This window comes from Lampris incognitus, chromosome 10, assembly GCF_029633865.1.
Source record: "Lampris incognitus isolate fLamInc1 chromosome 10, fLamInc1.hap2, whole genome shotgun sequence".
In the NCBI taxonomy this organism is placed as follows: domain Eukaryota; kingdom Metazoa; phylum Chordata; class Actinopteri; order Lampriformes; family Lampridae; genus Lampris; species Lampris incognitus.
In genome coordinates this window covers 38,094,288-38,117,706 of record NC_079220.1, presented here as the reverse complement: position 1 = coordinate 38,117,706, position 23,419 = coordinate 38,094,288, and the positions used below count along the sequence as shown (strand labels likewise).

The 23,419-nt window shown below is 43.1% G+C and overlaps 1 protein-coding gene across 1 annotated transcript in view; it reads left to right on the top strand.

The window, feature by feature from the left end:
* lasp1 (LIM and SH3 protein 1) overlaps positions 1-23,419 on the top strand; it is a 92,256-nt gene that overhangs the window by 26,720 nt on the left and 42,117 nt on the right. Inside the window, exon 2 of the mRNA XM_056287772.1 lies at positions 9,769-9,863. Coding sequence (XP_056143747.1) covers positions 9,769-9,863 — 95 coding nt within the window. The remainder of the gene's footprint in view (positions 1-9,768; positions 9,864-23,419) is intronic.

The following is a 23,419-nucleotide window of genomic DNA, read 5'->3' as shown; positions in this document are numbered from 1 at the left end:
TCTTAACAAACACCATTCACTATTTCTCGTTACAAATTCTTAGCTAGTTGTAGAACTTTGGGCTAATAACCACTGGTTGGCACGCGTGTGTCTTCTCCAAACTTCACCGGAGCAACTGAGGACATGACGTGGCATGTTACTACAGGGGATGATTGACAACCTAGGTAACCAATAGGAAACAGGCTACTTCACCATTAACCAATAGAAACATAGACTAGGCGGGACTTTAGGAAAGAACATGAAATATAGGCCTCTTCTAAACTAAAATACTACTCGTAATATCTAAGAGATATTAATAAACTAAACAAAGAGAAGGATATGGAATCTTCTTAACAGCCGCCCCCAAATATGGCGTGCCGTATTTGTCTCTGACGGAGAAGATTCACACAGTGTCCTCATCTGGAATGGCAGGGAGCTTGATGAGGCGGGCAACTGGTCTCATGTAGGTCTTGCCTTCAATGTTGACTTCAGCAGCACGGATTTGTCCGTCTGCTCCTGGGACAACCCTGCTCACTTTCACCTGAAGAGGCCCGAAGCAGTCAACCCCGGTGGAGGTGAACGTCGGCTTGTACAGACGCAGACGAGCTTCAGGAAGGTCTGACATCTTTGGAACAGTGGGTTTGGCCCTCCATCGTTGGCAGTCCACGCAGGTCCGCTGTTGTTTCTTAATGGCTTCTCTCCCCTTGAGAATCCAATATCTCCGGCGGAGTTCTGTGTACAGCCGCTCCGATCCAGGATGTCGTAGTTCATTGTCAGTGTCGTGGATGACCAACTTGGTCACTGGGTGCGCAGGGTCCAAGATGATAGGATGCACGGTGTAAGGCTCTAACTGGTGACTACGTCGTAGTCTTCCACCCACCCGGATAATCTTCGTGCTCTCGTCATATTCCGGATCCAAGGTCAGCAGGCGACTCGTGGATGACACAGGTTTGCTTGGTGGCCACGTCCACACCTCCAACATTTCTTGCTGGACTTCACCCAATTTCCCTTCTGCTCATTAGGCAGTTGACTGAAATTGGAGCACTGGGACAGGTAATGCTCTGTGTTCTTGCAGTATGGGCAATACACTTTCGGACTATCTTGAGACGTGTTGGGGGACGTGGCAGGCTCTGTAATGGTGGCGACAGTTGGTTCCGCACCATGTAAGACACTGATTGTCTTGCGTCCCTTGTTGTCTTTGCGTCGATCTTTCTTCGACTCTGTGGCTTCCTTCCCTTCGCCGTGGCCAAGCTTGAGTCTGGTGTGTTGGATTTCCAGCTCATACTCCAACCAGTCAGCAAAGTTCAGGAGGGTTGGGACTTTGATCTTTAGCGGATGAATGTGTCTCTTGAAGTTGGCACACAGTTCATGTGGTAACTGGCTGCAAGTCTCGCAATATGTGAACCACACCGAAGCTCAATATTACCCTCTTCACCCAACTAGTCTAGCATTCCTACCAGAGCTCTCACATGCAAAGCAAACTTCTTAAAGCTCGATGTATCACCACTGCGAATGGTAGGTCCATCCATCACCTCCACGATTCGCTGTAAGGCCAGATGATGTGGCTGTCCATAGTGGGAGATGAGGGAGGCCATGGTGTCGCGGTATAGATAGTGGGAGTTGTTATAGGAGTCTGCTATTAGCAACGCCTCTTCGACTTTCAGGTGATCTGTAAGCAACTGATATTTGAATCTCTCGATTGCGTCTTCAGGCAGAATATTCTCCAAAGCCATCTGAAGTCTTGCAAACTCCCTCAGATCTTCTTTAGTGAACTTTGGTATCGTGGGTTTCGGTCCATGGTAGGTCTTCTCCTGATGAAAAGATGTAGAGGAGTGCTGAGGATGAGTCAAGACTTGCCTTGGTGCTGAATGTTCGCGGTGCTGTGGTCGAGGGGCAGTTGCTCCACCATACTGTCTGTCAGACTCCTCTATCGACTCAGCTGACGCCTGTGAACCATGGTCAGGTTCCCAATACTCCGGGCTCGGTGTCTGTGGCGGCTCCTGTTTCATTGAGCAGAGTCTGCATGCCAGCTCATCCACCAGCTCCTCCCCTAATGGCGGGGGAGGTGGTGGCCAATCCTCCTCTTGCCTAACCAGGACATTACCAGTATTAGCTGCTGGCCCAAGTAAACCGCTGGGCGGTGTCAACTGTTCTGGCTGCGAGAAGGACCGGATCGGTGGTGTAGGGACTGACTGACGAGGCTGAGGGAGCGGTTGTGAAGCGCTGTGGTCTATACGACGTCTCATATCTGACATAGCCATTTGTAACCGTTGGTTCTCCTCTTGGAGCTGCTGAATTGCTCTCATAACCTATGATAAGGCCGCGGGGGAAGGATGGGGAACCCACGGTGGCATGCTGTAGGGGGCTTCCACATTGGTCCTCCATCCAGGGTTCAGTGGTGCTTCAGCGCCAAAGGAACGCTGTTGTATTGGCCCATTGTTCTGCCGTTGAGCGAGGGGCGTCATCTGGGCGTGTCCCCCCGATCATGGCTGAATAGTGAGTGTTCTTCAACTGCTCGTTGCTGTTCAGTGCGACTTACATTCGCTTGAGGACGTTGCCTCCAACTAGGGAGGTTGACTTCATATTCATCCATCCAGGCTGGAGGCCGTACAGTGCGCTTGGGTCGCACATCTGGGTTCTCTTCCGAAGACATCTTCAATCCACAGAAACCATCACCATCCGGCTTGAAGGACCATGTAAAATTGTATAAGGTGATAGGTGGCCTGCTCGTGATTCTCTGACTGGTAGTAAGTCGATGTCACCGTGGGGCATCGGTAAGAATGCACAGAGAGAGATGGTCTTTCTTTTATGACTTTTAATATATCTTCACGCACTGAACAGTTGTCTCGTTGTACATACTTTGTATAATGAGTTGTATGTATACTTGTGTTATGAGTTGTGTGTATATTTGTGTTATGAGTTGTGGTTCTCACGATGGACGCACACTTTGACAAACGATGTCCAAACAAACACTCATTCACTATTTCTCGTTACTAATTCTTAGCTAGTTGTAGAACTTTGGGCTAATAACCACTGGTCGGCACGCGTGTGTCTTCTCCAAACTTCACCCGAGCAACTGAGGACATGACATGACATGTTAGCTACAGGGGATGATTGACAACCTAGATAACCAATAGGAAACAGGTTACTTCACCATTAACCAATAGAAACATAGACTAGGCGGGACTTAAGGAATGAACATGAAATATAGGCCTATTCTAAACTAAAATACTACTCGTAATATCTAAGAGATATTAATAAACTAAACAAAGAGAAGGATATGGAATCTTCTTAACAGTGAGGGACGGACTATGAGCATAGAAGTTAAAAACTTGTTTCTGCAGAATTATGTTATGCTTGGTCAACTGGTGCTTTGATAAATTGCACGTATTGCCCTTACTTGCAAGATTTTCATTTGTGGCAATGAGCGCTCTCATCGTCGACTCAGTAAAGTTTAAGCACACTTTAGACCCTCAATGGTCATTTCTGTTGCTCTGTGATAGATTTCGGGAGCCGATTTGATTCCAAATGGAAATCTAAGAAAACAGTATCTATCCAGTTGATTTCTTTCTTTAAGCTGGCTCAAAGTGGTGCACGACTGGCTTGGCATAACTTGTCAGCTCTATTCTGTAAGTGAATGGCAACATCCCTTGGTCTGTGACGATATCAGGAAACTTTTGCACAATGTCAGTTACTGTGTTGCTATGAGTCGTAAGAACCACCTTTTCACTGTTGATTTGGTAGACCCTCTTAACCAGCTCAAGGTCCTCACATGCTATATCCCCTAGCAGTGATTGATCATTAGGAACAACTACAAACATCAGGTTTTTTTGCTTCCCTTTCACATTCACTTTCAGCCTGCACACTCCTTTGGTTTATACTCGCTGTCCGTTATATGCCTTCAGTGGGACTGTCCGTTTATGTATTTGTGGCTTCACTTTAAGTGCTTTAATGTCTTTTACACTAATCAGGTTGGCTTTTGCCCCTGTGTCTTTTTGAAAAACACCCTTGTCCCATTAACAGAGGTACCGTCCATTTGTCTGTTCCCACTGCACTGACTTGATGTCCAGTGTCTCCACTCTCAGTTGGCTGTACACTTTTTTTAGAGTCACGGGAAACCATGTTCACAAAAAATGAATCACTCAGTGAATCACTGCCCTCATCAGTTTCAACCACTAAATTGCACCTTGCGTTCTTTCTTTTATCTTGAAAAACACATTTTTGCATAGTGGTTTTGTTCCTTACACCTGGAGCACGTTTTACCAAATGCTGGGCATTGCCTGGGTTTGTGATTATCTCCACAACGTTTGCAGCTAAATGTGTTACTTTGCTTTCTTCGAGCGCCTCGGTATTTTCCCCGCCCATTTTCCTTGAATGAAACGGCATCTACATTCACACTTGGCAGAGCTAAAGCTAGTCCCTTAGCGACACCTTCAAATGTTTCCACATGGTGTTTAGCTAACTCAGTGGCCTGGCATATTTTCACAGCATTGTCCACACTGAGTTCCGCCTCTCTTCACAATTTTTCTCTGGCTTTCTTGTCACATGTGCCAAACACAATTTGATCACGATCATTGACTCTTTCAGTGCATTGAAGTTACAGGTACTAGCCTTTCGCTTAAGGTCTGTGAGAAAACTATCAAAAGTATCTCCTTCACGTTGCATCCGCGATCTAAACGCATACCTCTCTCTCGTAAGTCTCATTCTTTTTTGACAGGCAGTGTTCCTCGAATTTCTTGATGACTTCATCCAGCTTGTTTTTGTCTCCCTCGTTTGCAAACGTGGATGTGTTGTACACCTCCAGTGCATCAGCTCCAGCGATGGTGAGTAGCATGGCGGTCATTTGACGCCCCTGTCACTCCTATAGCCGCGACATAGAGATTGAACTGCTGCTTGAAATTTCTCCAGTTCGCATCTACATTTCCAGTTGATTTTAAAGTCCCCGATGGTTTATCGCATCCATTTTCTGTCTGGTTCACTCCTGGTACCATGTAATGTTCTGTTATATAATAAATCAAGCTGAAAAGTAAATCTTGTCTCTGTGTATTTAATCACATCTTGTCTGCTCCATGGCTGTCCCATGTTCTGACCCTAGAACGTTCTGCGCATGAACCTTAACCACCTAAAAGTAAACGCGATATACCAGTACTGCCACCTACTGGCCTGGTGTCATTACAGTTGGTGTGTGTCAATTTCCGTAGGAACAATGCTAAACGTATTTGTATTCAAAATAATGGGAGGGGTTTTTGCAGGTTCTGGGTGTCAAATATCAGTGATCATTTCAAACACATTCCCACACCAACACAACTGGGGGTTTCGTGATCAAGCGATCTGATTGGCCAAGAGCTGTGCGTTACAGGGCGGGCTCTTCATATCGACTGGCATTACTGTTGTGACTGTCTGTCTAATAAAGAATAATGCCAGGTACATGTTGTGACTGTTTAATAAAGACTAATGCCAGGTACACTCGGTTGTCTGGGAGTTTGGTTCTTCTGCTCATTTAATTTCGTCCTGCTAGTTACACACTCTCATAGTAGACCACATGGTCCCGTTAGATTAACCACCTCCGCTACATCTAGTCATTGCATTATGGGTAATGTAGTAGTCAACCCTTCAACCAGCAGTACTAAACATTACGTCTCCCTTCAAAAAAAAAAAAGAGCGTGCAAATGTACAAAAGGCACAAATATACAAAAGGCATGTAATCCAACAGTCTTGTAACATCACCTGCGTCCTGAACTTAAGTAAACAGTAGCTGATATAACAAATAATAAACTGTTTTCACATCAGGATATAGTACTAAACTGAGTAAATTGTTTTTCACATAACAGGTAGTTTTTTTTTTGGTTTTTTGGTTTTTTTTGGTTTTTTTTTGTTGGTTTGTTTGTTTGTTTGTTTTTTTTTTAGGACAGCGATCCGCCTACACCCTTTTCAACCAATTATAATTCAAGGACTTGCCTTGGCTTAATGACACGGCCATACCTTGTGTGGAAACGAGGCTCAGAGTAATTTGGTTCACACACAGAACCATGGTGAGGTTCCTGTTCCCCTTGTCCAGTGACCTGATCATCTTCATTGATCTCAGGCTGCTGTGTGTTGGGTGTGTGCTTGTCTTCTTGGGTGTCGAAGAGGTTCCGTCAGTTGCGTCTGAAGGTCTGTACATGGCTGGTTTAAATGTGGTAGCTCCATGGAGTTTCTGCAGCTTGGATGACTGTTGCTGGTTTCCAGCTACCACCTTCCTGCTGGAAGCGGATGGGTATTCTGGTGTGCATTGTCGATAGAGTTCTACCAGACCTGCTGTTACGGGCGCCACTGGCATTTCTCTCTCCTTGCTCGCACTGTGTTCTGAGGGCTTACCTGAGGTCGTAGCTGCACTGTTGTTGTGGGTAAGATAGAGCGCAGCCTGCGGCTCATCAGGATCTGTACTGAAGATTTGAGGCTGTTGACCGGATTTATTCCTATACTCCAGCAGGCTAAGGTATGGGTGTTTCTTGTCCTGTTTGGCCTTTGTGAGGATTTGCTTTGTGGTCTTGACAGTCTTATCAGCTAGACCATTGCTCTGGGTGTAATGAGGGCTCGAAGCAACATGCTAAAAACCCCATGACTGTGAGAACTGTTAGAATTTGCGTACGTTGTAACATGGTCCGTTGTCACTAATGACTGTTTTTGGTATGCCAGGTTTAGCAAACATGGCTTTCATTTTATGGATGACAGCAACCGTAGTGATGTTGTGCAGGTGGTCAATTTCGAAAGTACCTGCTGAGATGGTCACATATGAAAATGTAGTTTTTAGAATTGCAGGAGAATAGATCTGTGGCTACAGTCTGCCATGGGTTCTCTGGAATAGGCTGTGAGAGCATGGGCTCCTTTGTGTTGGCATGTGTTTGGCATATGTCACACTTTATCACTGTTTCTTCTATCTGTTGACTCATGCCTGGCCAAAACATTATGTCTCTTGCTCTGTGTTACTTTTCTCCACACCAAAGTGTCCTGTATGTATGCACTGTAGCATGTCTGCTCTAAGTTTGTGTGGGATGATTATTTTCTCACCTCTCAGGAGGATTCCATTCGCCTCTGATCTCATCACGGTGGTTCCAATATTCACTGATGAGTGGGTGACATTTTTTTCTCTTCTCCGGCCAGCCTGACTGAATGACTTGCTTGAGGGTGGACAGCTGCCTATCCTCAGCTGTAGCTGCCTTGATGTCATCTAGCCTGTCGACACTCACTGGAGCTGTGCTGATGACAGTGTGTACCTGGGTCTCCATAGCCTCAGATAGTGAACTGTCCTCATCATCCATGGATTTTCTTGACAGTTTATCGGCAATTGGAATCTCTTTGCCGGGTCTGTGGATGAGGGTTATACTTTATTTTTGCAGTGCAAGCATCATCCGCTGTAGTGCAAGGTGCAGGGGTGGGCAATCTTATCCAGAAAGGGCCGGTTGTGGGTGCAGGTTTTTGTTCCAACCAAGCAGTTACACACCTGATCCCACTAATCAACCAGTAGAGTCTTTGCTGAGGAACTTGATTAGGAGACACAGGTGTGTAACTGCTTGGTTGAAACAAAGATCTGCACCCACACCAGCCCTTTCTGGATCAGATTGCCCACACCTACTTAGAGCATTGGTTCTCAACCTGGTGTTCAGGACCCCCACGGGGGTTGTGAGATAATTTTTGGGGGTTGCCAGATGGTTGTGGAGAAAACAAGCTCAAAACCATCCAGACCCATGGTTCACCTGATGTGAAAAATAGGTGTACTTTCCCTTTAATTGCTGTATTGTCACTGTCCTCCACCTGCAGTGCCTTGCTGGAGTCAACAGTAAGGTCAAACTCCTCTCCAAAATGACAGGTGCATAGTTTCCATCAGTACCCTGTGAGGGCACAGCACCAATGGCAGTCGTTGTTAATCTGGGCCTCGAACAATCCAGTATGTCTTTCCTGGTTTTATCAGTCCGCATAATGATTTGGCAGAATTTACGTCAGATGCCCTTCCTGACACAACCACTAACCCCATGGATGGGGGCACAAGTAAAGTGCTGGATGCCATCCCAGTATTCATCGACATACACCATGCCTGTCGCTGTAACAAGGTTCATGTAAATAGTTGATATAGCCTATCAAAGAGAAAATCATAGATGCGAGTAGGATGCGCGAGATGTGGCAATCAAAGGACAACTGCAGACTAATAGCAGGTGCACTTCAGAACAACAAGGTAAATGATAGTTAATATATCAAAGACTAACATTTAGTAGGACGCACTCGCACGTGAGTGACCACAATTTGTGTCCATGATTGAGTGACCACAATTTTCGATGCATATAGCCCACGGTGGCAGTACCACAATGCTGTGGGAAAAATAAAATAAAATGTTAGACTCGGATTGGTTTTTACTTTACATTGGCTGTAGCAGTGATATAATTTGCCTTAGAATAGATTTTATTGTGTGTTTGTGAGAGTCAAAGTGTGTGTGCACATGAGGTGTTGTTATTTAAATAAATCTAAAAGCAATAATTAAAATCAAAATCAAATAAATTGTCCTGTCTGTGGGCAAAGCAACGGTCTTCCTGTGTGAGTTTGGTAGCTTCATGTGTTACATTACAGTAATCCCTGAACAGTCTTGGGCAGACAGTTTATGACCGATGAATGTGTTTGCATCGGGGTGTTGTCAGTCAAATGTCTCAGTGCTATGGGGGGGTTGCGAACACCAACCTGATTCAGGGGGATTGCGACTCGAAAAGGTCGATACACCATGACAAAACAACCACGTCCCAAGGTGTGAGCAAGAGCACACTCGTAGACAGGCACAGGGAGAGGTAGCCGTAATGTTATGATCACAATATTTTAAATTCCTTGCCAACCATATACGTATGATCTCTCTATGATCTGTTGACCTGATGAAGATCCATGTGGTATCGAAACATTGTCCTGTTAAACTTTTGTGGCATACAGTAAGTGTGCAGGTGTTGTCACCCCTTTTTTCATTTGTGGGCAAGTTACGATCACGAGTCCTGTCAGTACAGCAGTAGACGCGCCAATATTAAATGAAATTAAAAACCGAGCTGTTGCCTCATATCCATTAATTTATATCACAAGTTGTTTTGCAAGGAAGCACACCTGTATCTCCTTTCTAATCAACACAGAAATAAGATATGGTAGTAAGCTCAGCAATGTTGAAGTCTTTAAACCATCAAGTTTCTCTTCTACTGACCAGTTCACAACACAACCCGCCATGTTTGCTGCTGATTGTCGACTGCGTGATGCAAATCATCGTGCACAAAAAGTACACAATCATACTGACTGAGAAAGTAGTCCAGCTCAGCTATTCATATGACTAGTTAAAGGGTTGTCGGAAGGTGTCCGGTGCCTCTTTCCACTGGAGAGAATGTGTAGTCGGATAGAGCGCAATACAACTTTTTCACAGCAGCCATTTTGGCAGGAAGTTGTAGGTAAACAAGTGTTACTAATGACATTAATGAAGTTTCTGTTCTATTTAGGTACAGGTTAATTGATGTGATTAGTGTGATTATTGGAAACAGACTCACTATAGTAATTTCTTTCATTCTTTAGCCAACTACTTTCACTGCAGAAGCGTACGTCTAGAAAATAGTTCCAGCCTTTAACATTGCTGCTCTCTTTCAATGTGCGTGCATGTGTGCGTGCGTGCATGTGTGTGTGTGTGTGTGTGTGTGTGTGTGTGAGAGAGAGAGAGAGAGGGATAACCTCAAATTTGGACAGAACAATGGAATAAATGTTTCACTGTGTCTCTCTGTTCCTCTCTTTCTGCAACAGTACTGGCACAAAGGATGCTTCAGCTGCGAGATCTGCAAAATGACTCTAAACATGAAGAACTACAAAGGCTTTGAGAAGAGACCATACTGCAATGCGTAAGATGTCCTTAAGTGTTTATATTGTGTTTGTGTCTGTTTTTGTACACAGTTTATGTAGTTGTACAATTAGTGTGGAAATGAACTATTTTTGCTCTTTATCAGCCACTTTTAAAAAATCAATGTTAAAGGCAAAATATGATTAAAAAAAAATGTTTTAACATAGCAACACTCAGTAGGCTATATATAATTAATGTATTTTTCCAAGTATTTTTACAAGCAGAAGTTCTGACAAGGGATGTTTCGAGAAGATAATTGAGCAATGGCAAAAAAGATGCCAAAATATAAAATACAAACATGAAAATATAGAATACAATAAAGAATATAGATACATTTAAAAGTGCAATAATGATGCAATAAGATATGTATAAAATGCAAATAAAAATATAAAAGGTTCAATGAAATGAACTGCTTTACATGAAGCCAATATAGAGTTGTTTTTAGATTCACTCCAGCCTGTCTCTATATTCATTACTTTTTCCATCTGATCTTCCCTCCCGTCCAAAGATGTATGTGCACCCTCATCATTTAATAGCATAGTTAAGTTATCCCGACCTGTTTGTTCATTTGGAGGCTGCAAGCGGTTATCTTCACCTCACTTCTGCACTCCAAAGTAACGGGAAGTGCAGAAGAAGAGAGTGCAGGCAGGGTGGAGTGGGTGGAGAAGAGTGTCAGGAGTGATTTGCGACAGAAAGGTACCAGCAAGGCTGCTCTGAAGGCGGAGCGGAATAAACCGCCGTTCTTGCAATCCACTCGTCATGTGGCTGGAAGGTTCATATCCCAGACTCTCCGTAACCGGTCACGGCCAGAGCATCCACAGGGTAAGGCATTCATTAGGCCACCCTTACTCCAGGGATAGTGGGTGTAGGTAGGTGTAGTGTTCGGGCACTCATCGTTCTCCAGCGACCCCTCTAGCCCATCTGGGCGCCTGCAACCAAGCAACCGAAAGCATTCTCCCTACATCCCCTTCGCGGCCTGAAGGTAATGCAATCCATGCGAGGCTTCAGCATGTAAAATAGCGAGAGCAGCCGACATGAGTTTGAAGGAAGCTGGTGTTACGACTAACTCCTTCCTGTGGAAACGTGAGCCAAGGGAGTTATTCAACAAGAGTTCCAGCCATATGCCATTGGGTTAATCGGGTGGGATAAGGGGAAAAACTAGAAATAAATTTATTTAAAAAAAAAAAAAGAAAGATACCAGCAAGAGTTAAAGGGAAGATTTGGATGGTGACATACCACCTGAAGCTCAGTCTGGATAAGACAGAGCTGATGTTCCTCCCGGGGAAAGGTTGCCACCGAGACCTGGCCATCACCATTGACAACACTGTGGTGACGGCAACTCCCGACTGCGGGGAATCTGGGTGTGATTCTGTGGACGACCGTCTGTCGTTTGCTGCAAACGTTGCATTGGTTGCTTGCTCCTGCAGATTTCTCCTCTATAACTTAAGGAGGATTCACTCATTCCTCACTGACGAGACGGCACAGATGCTCATCCAGGCTCTGGTCATCTCCCGGCTGGACTACAGCAACTCCCTCCTTGCTGACGCCCCGGCGTCAGCCATCAGATCTCTGGAGCTTGTTCAGAACGCTGCAGGCTCGTCTGGTGTTCAACCGCCTTCAGTTCTCCCACACAACCCCTCTTCTCATGTCCCTACACTGGCTCCCAGTAGCTGCTCGCATCCAGTTTAAGACTAGCTAGCCTACAGGACAGTGAAAGGAACAGCTCCTTCCTATCTTCAGGCCATGGTGAAGCCCTACACCCCCGTCCGACCACCTCGCTCCGCTGCCTCGGGACGCCTGGTTGCCCCGTCGCTCAGAGGCCCTTGCTGCCGATCGACTTGGTCCCGGCTCTTTTCTGTCCTGGCCCCACAGAGGTGGAATTAACTCCCCACTGATGTCAGGACAGCGGAATCGCTGCCCATATTTCGGCGCCGGTTGAAAACTCAGCTCTTCAAGAACTACTACCCTGTTACTTGCTCGTAGCACTTATTGTATTCACTCATTTAAAAAAAAATCTCTTTCTCGCGCTTTTACTTTAGCACTGGTTTTGCTCTTAGATGCTTGTTTAGAGAGAAGATGCACTTATGACCTCTGATGACTAGTAGTTCTCCTGATTGCCTACGTTAAATGATGCACTTATTGTAAGTCACTTTGGATAAAAGCGTCGGCTAAATTACTGTAATGTAATGTAATGTTTACAAGATGGCTGTGAGACCAGTTATGTTATATGGTTTGGAGACAGTGGCACTAACGGAAAGACGGGAGGCAGAGCTGGAGGTGGCAGAGTTGAAGATGCTGAGATTTTCATTGGAAGTGATGAAGAAGGACAGGATTAGGAACGATTATATTAGAGGGACAGCTCAGGTTGGACGGTTTGGAGACAAAGCAAGAGAGGCAAGATTGAGATGGCTTGGACATGTGTGGAGGAGAGATGCTGGTTATATTGGGAGAAGGATACTGAATATGGAGCTGCCAGGGAAGAGGAAAAGAGAAAGGCCAAAGAGGAGGTTTATGGATGTGGTGAGGGAAGACATGCAGGTGGCTGGTGTGACAGAGGAAGACGCAGAAGACAGGAAGAAATGGAAACGGATGAGCCGCTGTGGCGACCCCTAACGGGAGCAGCCGAAAGTAGTAGTAGATATTAGAGGGACAACTCAGGTTGGACGGTTTGGAGACAAAGCAAGAGAGGCAAGATTGAGATGGTTTGGACATGTGTGGAGGAGAGGTGCTGGGTATGTTGGGAGAAGGATGCTGAATATGGAGCTGCCAGGGAAGAGGAAAAGAGAAAGGCCAAAGAGGAGGTTTATGGATGTGGTGATGGAGGACATGCAGGTTGCAAGTGTGACAGAGGAAGACTCAGAGGACAGGAAGAGATTGAAACGGATGATCCGCTGTAGAGACCCCTAACGGGAGCAGCCGAAAGTAGTAGTGGTAGTAGGCTGTAAACAGAAGCGTCCTTCTCTGATGCCATCGCCCCCCCCCCCCCCAAAAAAAACATGTTGGACAGCTGTTCAGCCTGTCTTTACAGCTTATTGCTTAGCAAAGATCTCAAGGTGATTTATTTTGATTTAATTGAAGAAAAGTAGCCCATTGGCAATCCCGATTGTTGGCCTGATATTGGCTGGTAGGAAAATTTTGCCATATCACCCAACCCTAAGCTATACTAAAAGAGCCATATGGCGTACTACTACGGAAAAAAAAAATTTAGGGGTCCAAGTGGAGGAGGCTGGGTGCCACATGTTGCAAAGCAGAGTTGGTCCTGGTACCAGTGGTGATGGGAACCCTATTTTATGTAATTGCTCAGATTTTTGTTCTTATTATTAAGTATGTACGGGAAATTTTCAGGGGAGGTATAGAATGGTGCACATGTCAGACACCAAAAATAACACATCCACAAGCAAGTGGCGCTACAATCAAGGTAAGCGCATTTTGGCCAGTAACTCCCACATTGTACATCACATGTCCAAAAACCTTACATGCGCGTGTTCCCTGAATTGAGCTGAATCTCAAGAAATAGGCCAAGCCCATTTCTGCCTATATTTATTTATTTATTTATTTATTCATTCATTCATTCATTCATTTACGAAATATGCAAAACCTACTATTTCAAATTCCTCCTAGGCTGTAAGTCCAATCTGCATAAAACGTTGCACCTAGAATCTATGGATCCTCATGATCAAAAGTTATTAAAATAATTTTGATAATCCAAAAAATGCGAACGTTATAAAGGACCAACTTCTTCTAGGTTGCAGTCAAAACAGGAAATGTTGCATATCTCAGCAACAATCAGTCCTATTAACATGAAACTCATGTCAGTGGTTTCATATGTCCCACTGAGGCATTGTGTAAAATCTGGTGCCAATCAGCAACTAAGTGGCTTTTTTTTTCTTCACAACATTGCAAAATATGCAAAACCTGCTTTTTTTGAACTCATCTTACATTGTAAATCTTTTAGGTAGATCTTATCGTAACTTTCTTTGTGCAATTGATCTAAAACTCCTAATGCAAATATATGCATGTGCATCTGATGTGTAGAGACTGCTGTAGAAATATTTGGAAAATTGTCGATTGCACTGGGATCTGTAATAATGTCACCTTCTGTTGCATGAATAGCATTAATCACTGCTTTTGGATTAATTTTGTTTTAACCGGATGGCTAATAGTCTACTCGGGCAGTCACCTTCATAATAATATCTCTGTTTGGTTCGATGTAGAATAAACTTGGCCTTGCTTATGGATAAATTTCTATATTCGCCCCTTAATGCCTCGAGAATATTGGTGTTGGCTTCAGAGACTGTTTCTCTCTGCGTCTTCTCCACTCTGTCTCCTGCTCAATTTCAGAAAACCGCCTATCATGCTCAGCTTTTAACCTAGAAGCAAAACTAATGCATCTGCCTCTTATAAAACATTTCACTGCTTCCCATAATGTTTGGGGATTATCACATGACCCAACGTTCTGTTCGGTAAATTCACCAAGTCATGTTGTCATTTGTGATAGAAAATTAGCATTGCTATGCAGAGAGTCATTAAATCTCCACCTGCGTGCTTTGGGATAATCAATTAATGGTGTTAAGTGCATGACACAGGGGCATGATCAGAGATGAAGATAGGAAGCATGTTAATATTGAGTATAATATTTATAAGAGAAGGGCTGACAAATATATAATCAATCCTGGAGGAGGTGCCATGACAACTAGAATGAAAGGACTAGGCTTTAAGTTTGTCATTATGAATGCGCCAGAGATCCACTAAGTTCAAGTCAACCAGGAAGGATCTTAGAGCTAAGGATGAATGAGGAGCTGCGTTAAGTGAGTCTGTAGATCCGTCGAGATCTGGGGAGACAGTGGTATTATAATCGCCAGAAACAATGCAATGATGGTCTCGATAACATAACAGTGTCACACTGATGGAGGATAAAAAGTTTTCATCAAAAACATTAGGTGCGTAGATACACACTAATAGAAGTTTTGCATAATTAACAGAGAGCAGCACATACAAATCTGCCATCATTGTTATGACCATTCCCCATAACCACAAACTGTAATTTCCTTTCCTCTATAACCAGGACACCTATAGCTTTAGTTGACGCGCATTAATGACCTATAATTTTATAGTGCTTGTCAGTGGCGCCTGACCAGTACAGGGTGCTGGGGCGTTGCCCCCTTCAAATATCGAGAAATTAAAATCTACTTAAACATGTTGAATATAATTTAGTTGTATAATGCAAGTAATTATGAAATACATGTTTTTCGTTTGAGCAGTTTAATCTAAATCAATGCCTAAGTTAAATTCGGTTGTATTATCATATACATTCACTGGCCACTTTATTAGGTACACCTTGCTAGTACCGGGTTGGACCCCCTTTTGCCTTCAGAACTGCCTTAATCCTTCGTGGCATAGATTCAACAAGGTACTGGAAACATTCCTCAGAGAGTTTGGTCCATATTGACATGATAGCATCACGCAGTTGCTGCAGATTTGTCGGCTGCACATCCATGATGCGAATCTCCCGGTCCACCACATCCCAAAGGTGCTCTATTGGATTGAGATCTGGTGACTGTGGAGGCCATTTGAGTACAGTGAACTCATTGTCATGTTCAAGAAACTAGTCTGAGATAATTCGAGCTTTATGACATGGCGTGTTATCCTGCTGGAAGTAGCCATCAGAAGATGGGAACAATGTGGTCATAAAGGGATGGACATGGTCAGCAACAATACTCAGGTAGGCTGTGGCGTTGACACGATGCTCAATTGGTACTAAGGGGCCCAAAGTGTGCCAAGAAAATATCCCCCACACCATTACACCACCACCACCAGCCTGAACCGTTGATACAAGGCAGGATGGATCCATGCTTTCATGTTGTTGACGCCAAATTCTGACCCTACCATCCGAATGTCGCAGCAGAGATCGAGACTCATCAGACCAGGCAACGTTTTTCCAATCTTCTATTGTCCAATTTTGGTGAGCCTGTGCGAATTGTAGCCTCAGTTTCCTGTTCTTAGCTGACAGGAGTGGCACCCGGTGTGGTCTTCTGCTGCTGTAGCCCATCTGCCTCAAGGTTCGACGTGTTGTGCGTTCAGAGATGCTCTTCTGCATACCTCGGTTGTAATGAGTGGTTATTTGAGTTACTGTTGCCTTTCTGTCAGCTCGAACCAGTGTGGCCATTCTCCTCTGACCTCTGGCATCAACAAGGCATTTTCGCCCACAGAACTGCCGCTCACTGGATATTTTCTCTTTTTCGGACCATTCTCTGTAAACCCTAGAGATGGTTGTGCGTGAAAATCCCAGTAGATCAGCAGTTTCTGAAATACTCAGACCAGCCCGTCTGGCACCAACAACCATGCCACGTTCAAAGTCACTTAAATCACCTTTCTTCCCCATTCTGATGCTTGGTTTGAACTGCAGCAGATCGTCTTGACCATGTCTACATGCCTAAATGCATTGAGTTGCTGCCATGTGATTGGCTGATTAGAAATTTGCGTTAACGAGCAGTTGGACAGGTGTGCCTAATAAAGTGGCCGGTGAGTGTAAATCCGAAATGCCTGCGTGGCTTTGTGTTCATGATAATTGCTTGTTTAGATATTATGTACCTTCAATCACAATAATGTGCTTGATTTAAGTTTATCAACTAGTTGAATTCGAAATGATAACTATCCAACACTGTGTTGATATTTAAAGGAATTTATTTTCTAAATTTAGACTACTTTGTGTGAACTGATAGAATGTGGTTCAAAAGTTGAAACAGAAATCCCAATTTAATGTCATTTTAGGGTATAATATAACCTTTGATACCAATGGTTTTTCTTTATTATTGTTCAACATGTATGTAGATTCAGAAGTTTGTCATATAAATAATCACTAATGTGCCATACTTAGACTAGTTCAGGGAAATTATTGGTCTTCTGTTTATTAATAAAGTGGCTAAAACCTCTCTTAGGTGTTCTTTTCCTGTTGCTCTGCCACGGCTTTACAATATGTATAAGTATGGCCTATATCCCATAATGAAATCATGTGAGCAAACGGTATATGGCTAGGATTAAGAATAACAGTGAATTCATCAGGATTTTTGATTCACCACTGACCTGCCAGCCTCGCATAGACCATCATCGTAAAGGAAAAATTCACCAATTTTCAACCTTATCTCTATCTGCTACAGGACATTATAGAAATGTTGTTTTTTCAAAAGACTTGTCCAGAGACTGACAAGATTTTCTCCACTTGTCTGTGTACATGCAAGTTTCAGCCCAGTTAATGTTTTTTTTTTTCTGCTTTGTATTTTTGGCTGTTCCAGCTTTCCCAGAGAAAGAGATTGAGTGTGGTGTGGGAAAGGGATTGACCCCACCCTCCTCTATGGAATGGGGTGGGGGGGGTCAACAAAGGAAATTCCTAAAGTTCCTCTGCAGTTACACAGTTGCATGCACTGAAACCTGCATGTCCACTTGGGCTTCCACACACACACTCATACTTTTCTACATGTTGAAGGCTGACAGGAATCTTCTCCTCCTGGTACTGATTTTGCCGTATCTTATTCTATGTCAAATGTATTTTTGTTTATGTGTGAGGTTCTGAAAATGAATGCAGAGGAAAAGACATTGCTTTATACTCTGAAGCTTTTTCACTTTTTTTTAAACTTTTTTCAACCAGAAATGGCCTACAAACAAACAGAAAAGTAACCTGATAATTTATGGCTAGCTGACAACAAGCTGGTAGGATTTGGCTTCCATTAGGATTGACAACAATGCTAACCATTTATCTGTTGGTTAAAATGTACACTTCAAACAGAAGACACATATGTTCAAAGCAACTCACAAAAGAGTCAGCAATTAGCAGAAAAACTTGTATGTTACAACTTGCATCATAAAATGCCAAACAGTAATCATGTCATAGCCAGTACCGCATGTCATGTTGTGCATTTAGCATTAGTGTGCCTTTGATCATCTAGAAGAGGCAGGGTTTTTCCTGGCTCAGAATGGGCCTTTGGGGGGTGACTACGCATGACAGTAAGCATGATCGGTCCTCAGCGCGACTATGCGCAACAGTAAAGTCAATGAATCTGTGTTGCCTTATTTTGACAGAAATCTATGCATTTTCCTGTTATTTCTGACCATTTGATAAACACAAATGTCTATATGCTTGAGTAAATGAAACTCCAATTAACAAACTGGTTAGTTTGCAGCAGGGATCGATACAACATAACTGACTGTAGCTAACATGAACAGCTGTTAACTCGAAAAGAAACTAACTAGCTAACATTTATGGTGTGTTACTGTAACGAATATAAAACATTCTAAGACTAATGTAGATACAGCAGGCCACCCAAATACAGACTTTTCAGTCTTTTACAACAGTTTACCATAAAACAGGGGTCGGGAACCTTTTTGACTGGGAGAGCCATAAAAGCCAAATATTTCTAAATATATTTCATTGAGAGCCATATAGTATTTTTAACGTATAATAAATTAAATATGTCTTACTTTTAATGCGACTTCTGGTGCTGCATGGTTTTGCTGATGGCCTTGTAGTCTGGTTCATACGTGGTGAGGTTGAGCTTCATGCAGGCGTTGAGGCTTCCATCAGTTAAACGTGAGCGTAGGTTGGTCTTAATGTTCCTCATATGCGAGAAAGACTGTTCACATGCATATGTAGAGCCAAACATGGTCAATACGGCAATACTCACACGCTGCATTGTGTGGTATGTCACAGGAAGCTCGTTCCAAGTTTTAAGAATCAGCTGGTCTTCAGGTTGAAGATTTTTAATTTCTGTCCACTTGTGTTCCCTCGCCAGCTCTGCTCGCTGTCGCGCAAGACTTTCCAACTCTCCATTAAGTGACTTGAACTTACTCATCCACATGTCTGATGCCTTCAGGTCAGCAACTTCCAGCTCAAAGTCTCCGATAGAGACCCCGGGGATGCATGTCAGGTCGATTTTGTCCACTGCACACTCATGTGGATGAGTGATGAACTTGAAAAGACCAGTGCGCGCACGAAATTCTCCAAAACGTGCTTTGAATGACTGCAGGAGATTGAACGTAAAGCCAGCTAGCTGCTGGAGATCCAGATGTTGAGTGGAGTCACTTGCTAAGCATGCATCTCTAAATTGTTGCAGTCTTTCAAAGTGCAGAAGACGACCTGTTTCAATGTCCCTGAGAAAGACTTCCAGCTTGCTTTCAAATGCAAACACTGCTTGTTGAAGGGATGAGATTGTATTTCCAATACCTTGCATTTTCACATTGAGCTGGTTCAGATGGCCAGTTATGTCCACGAGATAGTGAAACTGCAGGAGCCAGTCAGTGTTGTCTAGCTCAGGATGCTTGACGCCTTTCATTTCAAGAAAAGTCCGGATTTCACTCAGGCAAGCTGCAAAACGGCTGAGCACCTTCCCCCTTGACAACCAACGCACGTTGCTGTGTAAAAGCAGACCGGGATAATGATTCCCAACTTCTTCTAACAGAGCTTTAAACTGGCGATCATTTAAAGCTCGGGCAACAATAAAGTTGACCACTCGAATGACCAGAGACATCACCTCGCCAAGCTCCTGGCCACACGTCTGAGCGCAAAGCGCCTCCTGGTGCAGGATGCAATGAAAACTTAGGTTGGCTCTCTTTTCATGTTCACGGAGAAGCGCTACAAATCCTTTGTTCTTCCCCAACCTACAGGGTGCACCATCAGTACAGACAGAAATAAGTTTATCCATAGGTAGTTTTTTTTCTTTAGCAAACTCCATGAAAGACATGAATAAATCCTCTCCTCTTGTTGTCCCTTTCATTGGCAAAACAGCCAAGCTTTCCTCACGCAGTGTGTCACCTGCAGCATACCTGGCAATGATACTGCACTGAGATAGATGGCTAACGTCTGTTGACTCATCTAACGCGAGAGAAAAGTATGTCCCGGCGTTTATGTCCTTAATTTGTGTTTCCTCGACTTGATTTGCCATCATGATGCTACGATCGTGCACAGTTCTTGCTGACAGGGGCATGTCTTTTATTCGTTTGATTATCTTGTCTTTATTTGGGAAGTCATCAAACAGTTCATTGGCCACATCAAGCATGAATGTTTTGGCATACTCGCCATCTGTGAATGACTTTCCACTCCTTACTATTGCCAAAGCCCCCGCAAAGCTAGCGGAATTCCCGTCACCTTGCTTGGTCCACACACGTAGTTGCTGCTGACTCGTCTGCACTCTCCGCTGTAGCTCCTCGCATGCCCTTTTCCTGCTGTCCCCCGCTGGATATTTCGATGCAAATGAAGCATGGTGCGTATCGAAGTGCCACTTTATATTTGACCGTTTCATCGATGCAATTTTATCATTGCATATTAGACATACCGCAGATCCTGCTCTCTCCACAAATGCAAATTCCTCTGTCCACGCAGCCTGGAATGCACGGTAATCATCGTCTTTTTTTCTTTTCGCCATCTTTTCCGTTACAAGGGTTGAAGCGGATAAACTAGTTGGCTATCTGATAAAATTGATTTCTTCACCTTTACAATGACCCGGACATGCTTGCGAGCCATTGGTTCCCGACCCGACCCACGGGTGACCCGTGACCCGTGAAATTTATCTTCAAAACTAATTTCTGTTTACTTTAAAATGACACAGTATTATTAAGAAATATCACAAGTATTTTAAAATCAGTTCCAAACTGATTTTTTTGAAAAAAAAATAATTTTCAACTCAAAATTGTCTGGGAGCCAGCCATATGCCGTCACCGGAAGAGCCATATATGGCTCGCGAGCCATAGGTTCCCGACCGCTGCCATAAAACGTTTTTTTCTCCCTCCTCTCAACCGTTTTTCAACAACCCCTTCTCTTTTCTCTTCAACAGCAATACAGATAATACAATAATACACAAATTCTTATCATTAAGAATGGGGTGGTTATACATGTATACATATTGTATAGCCTAACGTTACTCATGATATTTATAAATTGAAAACAAGCCGAATTTAATTAATGCGCGCCTGTTGAGATGACAAGCATCTGGTGGGGGGGATTTCGGTCTATCATAATTCTACTACACAGTCAGTGACCGGCAATCCGGAATAAAATATGTAGCTATACATATACTCAAATCAATACATAGAAAATAAGCTGAGTTTCACTGGAAACTTACCTCACAGGTGATCCGACTCGAAGGCTGTCTTCAGAAATGCTCTGCTGTCTATGTGCCAGCTGCCTTCTTCAACAACCTTCGCTGTCACTGAGCTCACGCACCGCTGTCACTCTGAGCTCACTCTTCGCAATCGCAGGAAATCTCCGACATGACACGAAATGGACCCATAGATATGAAGCCAAAATGTTTAAGATACTGATAACCTGTCTCTTAACTCGATTACTATTGGTCCAAACCACAGAAATTGCAAGAAAGAGGCTGAATGGGCTGAACTTGAAACAAGCTATTAAACACTTTCAGAGAAGATTTTAATTGCTATTTTTATTCTCAATTCTTATCATTTTGGCGCTGGTGATTTTCCTTTGGCGCTGGCTAAAACCTCTTTGGGGGGTGCCAAAAATTCCTCTATGCAGGAAAAACCTTGAGGAGGTGAATAGGAGAATCAAAATACAAAGTAGATTTACATTGCCAGATATCAGTACATCAAACATATCATAAGTGCATGAAATGTCACGTCCATGTAGAAGAAGGGCACAATAATGGTGTCTAAGCAAGTAAGGGCACAATTGTAATAGCTGACACCAGTAATGGTATTGGATGATTCATATCAGCTGTGCAGTGCTTATAGTTACTTTATGAGTTTTGCTTGGATAGTATTTAAGGATAAAGGTAGGACTGAAAGCAGAAAGTTCAGGCCCTTCTTGAAGGAAGTAAGCGTGTCAGTAGCTCTGATGGAGGCCAGGAGTTAATTTCAATATTTTCAGGCCAGGTGAGGGAAAAGTAGATCTAAGCTTTTTACTTACTAACTTACCAGAGTTAGAAAAAAGGATGCGAGCAGGAGTATATGTATTCATATTTGGGGTCGTCCGATATGTTTTTTCCAGGGCCAACACCGATACCGATTATTGGTAAGTTATGTTGGCCGATTGCCGATATTAGGGCCGATATTCAGTTGCAGTAAATGTTAAAAAAACAAACGTGTGCCAACATTTACAGCAACACAAACCCCAACATAAGGCTGTCTTTAAATGAACATATGTTTAATAGAATTTTGTGTAAAACAGAAAATATTTGGGAAAAAAAATAAAGTGCATGATGTTCAAGGCACTAGATAATAATCTGAGTGGAGTTCGTTTTTAAATAAACATAAATAACTTCCAAAACATAACAATGGAATAGATTAAACTGCATGGACAGCAGGCAGTAAACTTTGATCAAACTGAATAATTATAATAATAAAGTAACTCCACATAAAATTGGTTAATGTGCTCCTAGCAGACTTTGACTGAACTGAATGGAAAAAAAAATTGCATGTACATTAGTGTCATTATTTTCGCTTTCTCTTATCTTTAGTGATAGTGATAGTTTGTTTTGTTTTGTTTTTTAAGTGGGGTTGTATGAGGTACTTATTGATAGTCAATTATCTGCTGTAGATGGAAGTCTATGCGCTCCCAGTTTGGAGATTCAGCATGAGTAGCCAGCACAGAAGTTCAGTGTCAGAATGTCCATATATCTTTGCACAAGTGCACCTATGCAGTGCACATTATTACACAGCAGATCGGCAGAATCAGACAGACGTTCTGTGGTTGAGAGAATGTAGTTCCACATGAAAGGACTGTCTGACGGCAAGATAAAGTGGTGAAAATATTCAAAATATGGCGTACACTTAAACAGACATTGATTTGGTTTTAGGTGAGCCTTTTTTTAAGTGGCAAAAACACATTTTGTCCATGTCCCTATCTGCAGCAATACATTCCTCAGCTGGCTATGCCTGCTGATCCAAACTGGGAATGTACAGACTCCCATCTAGTGCATGTAAAACACTGACTATTGATTAGTACCTCATGCAACCCCACTTCAAAAAACCTGAATTATCCCTTTAATATTTATTTTAGTAACGCATATCATCTCTGATATATTTTTGTTTTCTGTCACTTGGCAAGACAGGAACCCACTGAAAATAAATTTTACAGACTTCACTCAGAACAATTTTAAAGTGTTATTTTTTCTTCCAGTAAAAATAGATAAAACAAAATTTAAATTTAAACCCATATTTCCTTACCAATAACCCCTCAGTACTCTCAGTAGTCCCAATTCAGTAACACCAAGTTGTGGTGTAGGTTGTAGAAAGCATAGCTTTTCAGCATTTTCTCCACTCAGGCTGCTCCTGGTTTTTTTTTTTCGTTTTTTTTTCCCCGTATATTGCTGTGACTTCACTGAACATGTGCTCACTCGGAACAGTGGAGGGTGGAGAGGAGACATATCTTACAGCTTGAGAAGAAAGTAACTTAAAGCGTGCTTAGTTTTGTTTCCACCATTGCAGAGGGTCACCCTTTCATCTGTGGATCACTGGCTCTTTGAGGTAGGGCTGTAGCTCATCTTCAAGGCTGGCTTTGTCAGTCACCTGCATGGGAATCAAGGAAAGAACTGAACATCTCATCAATAT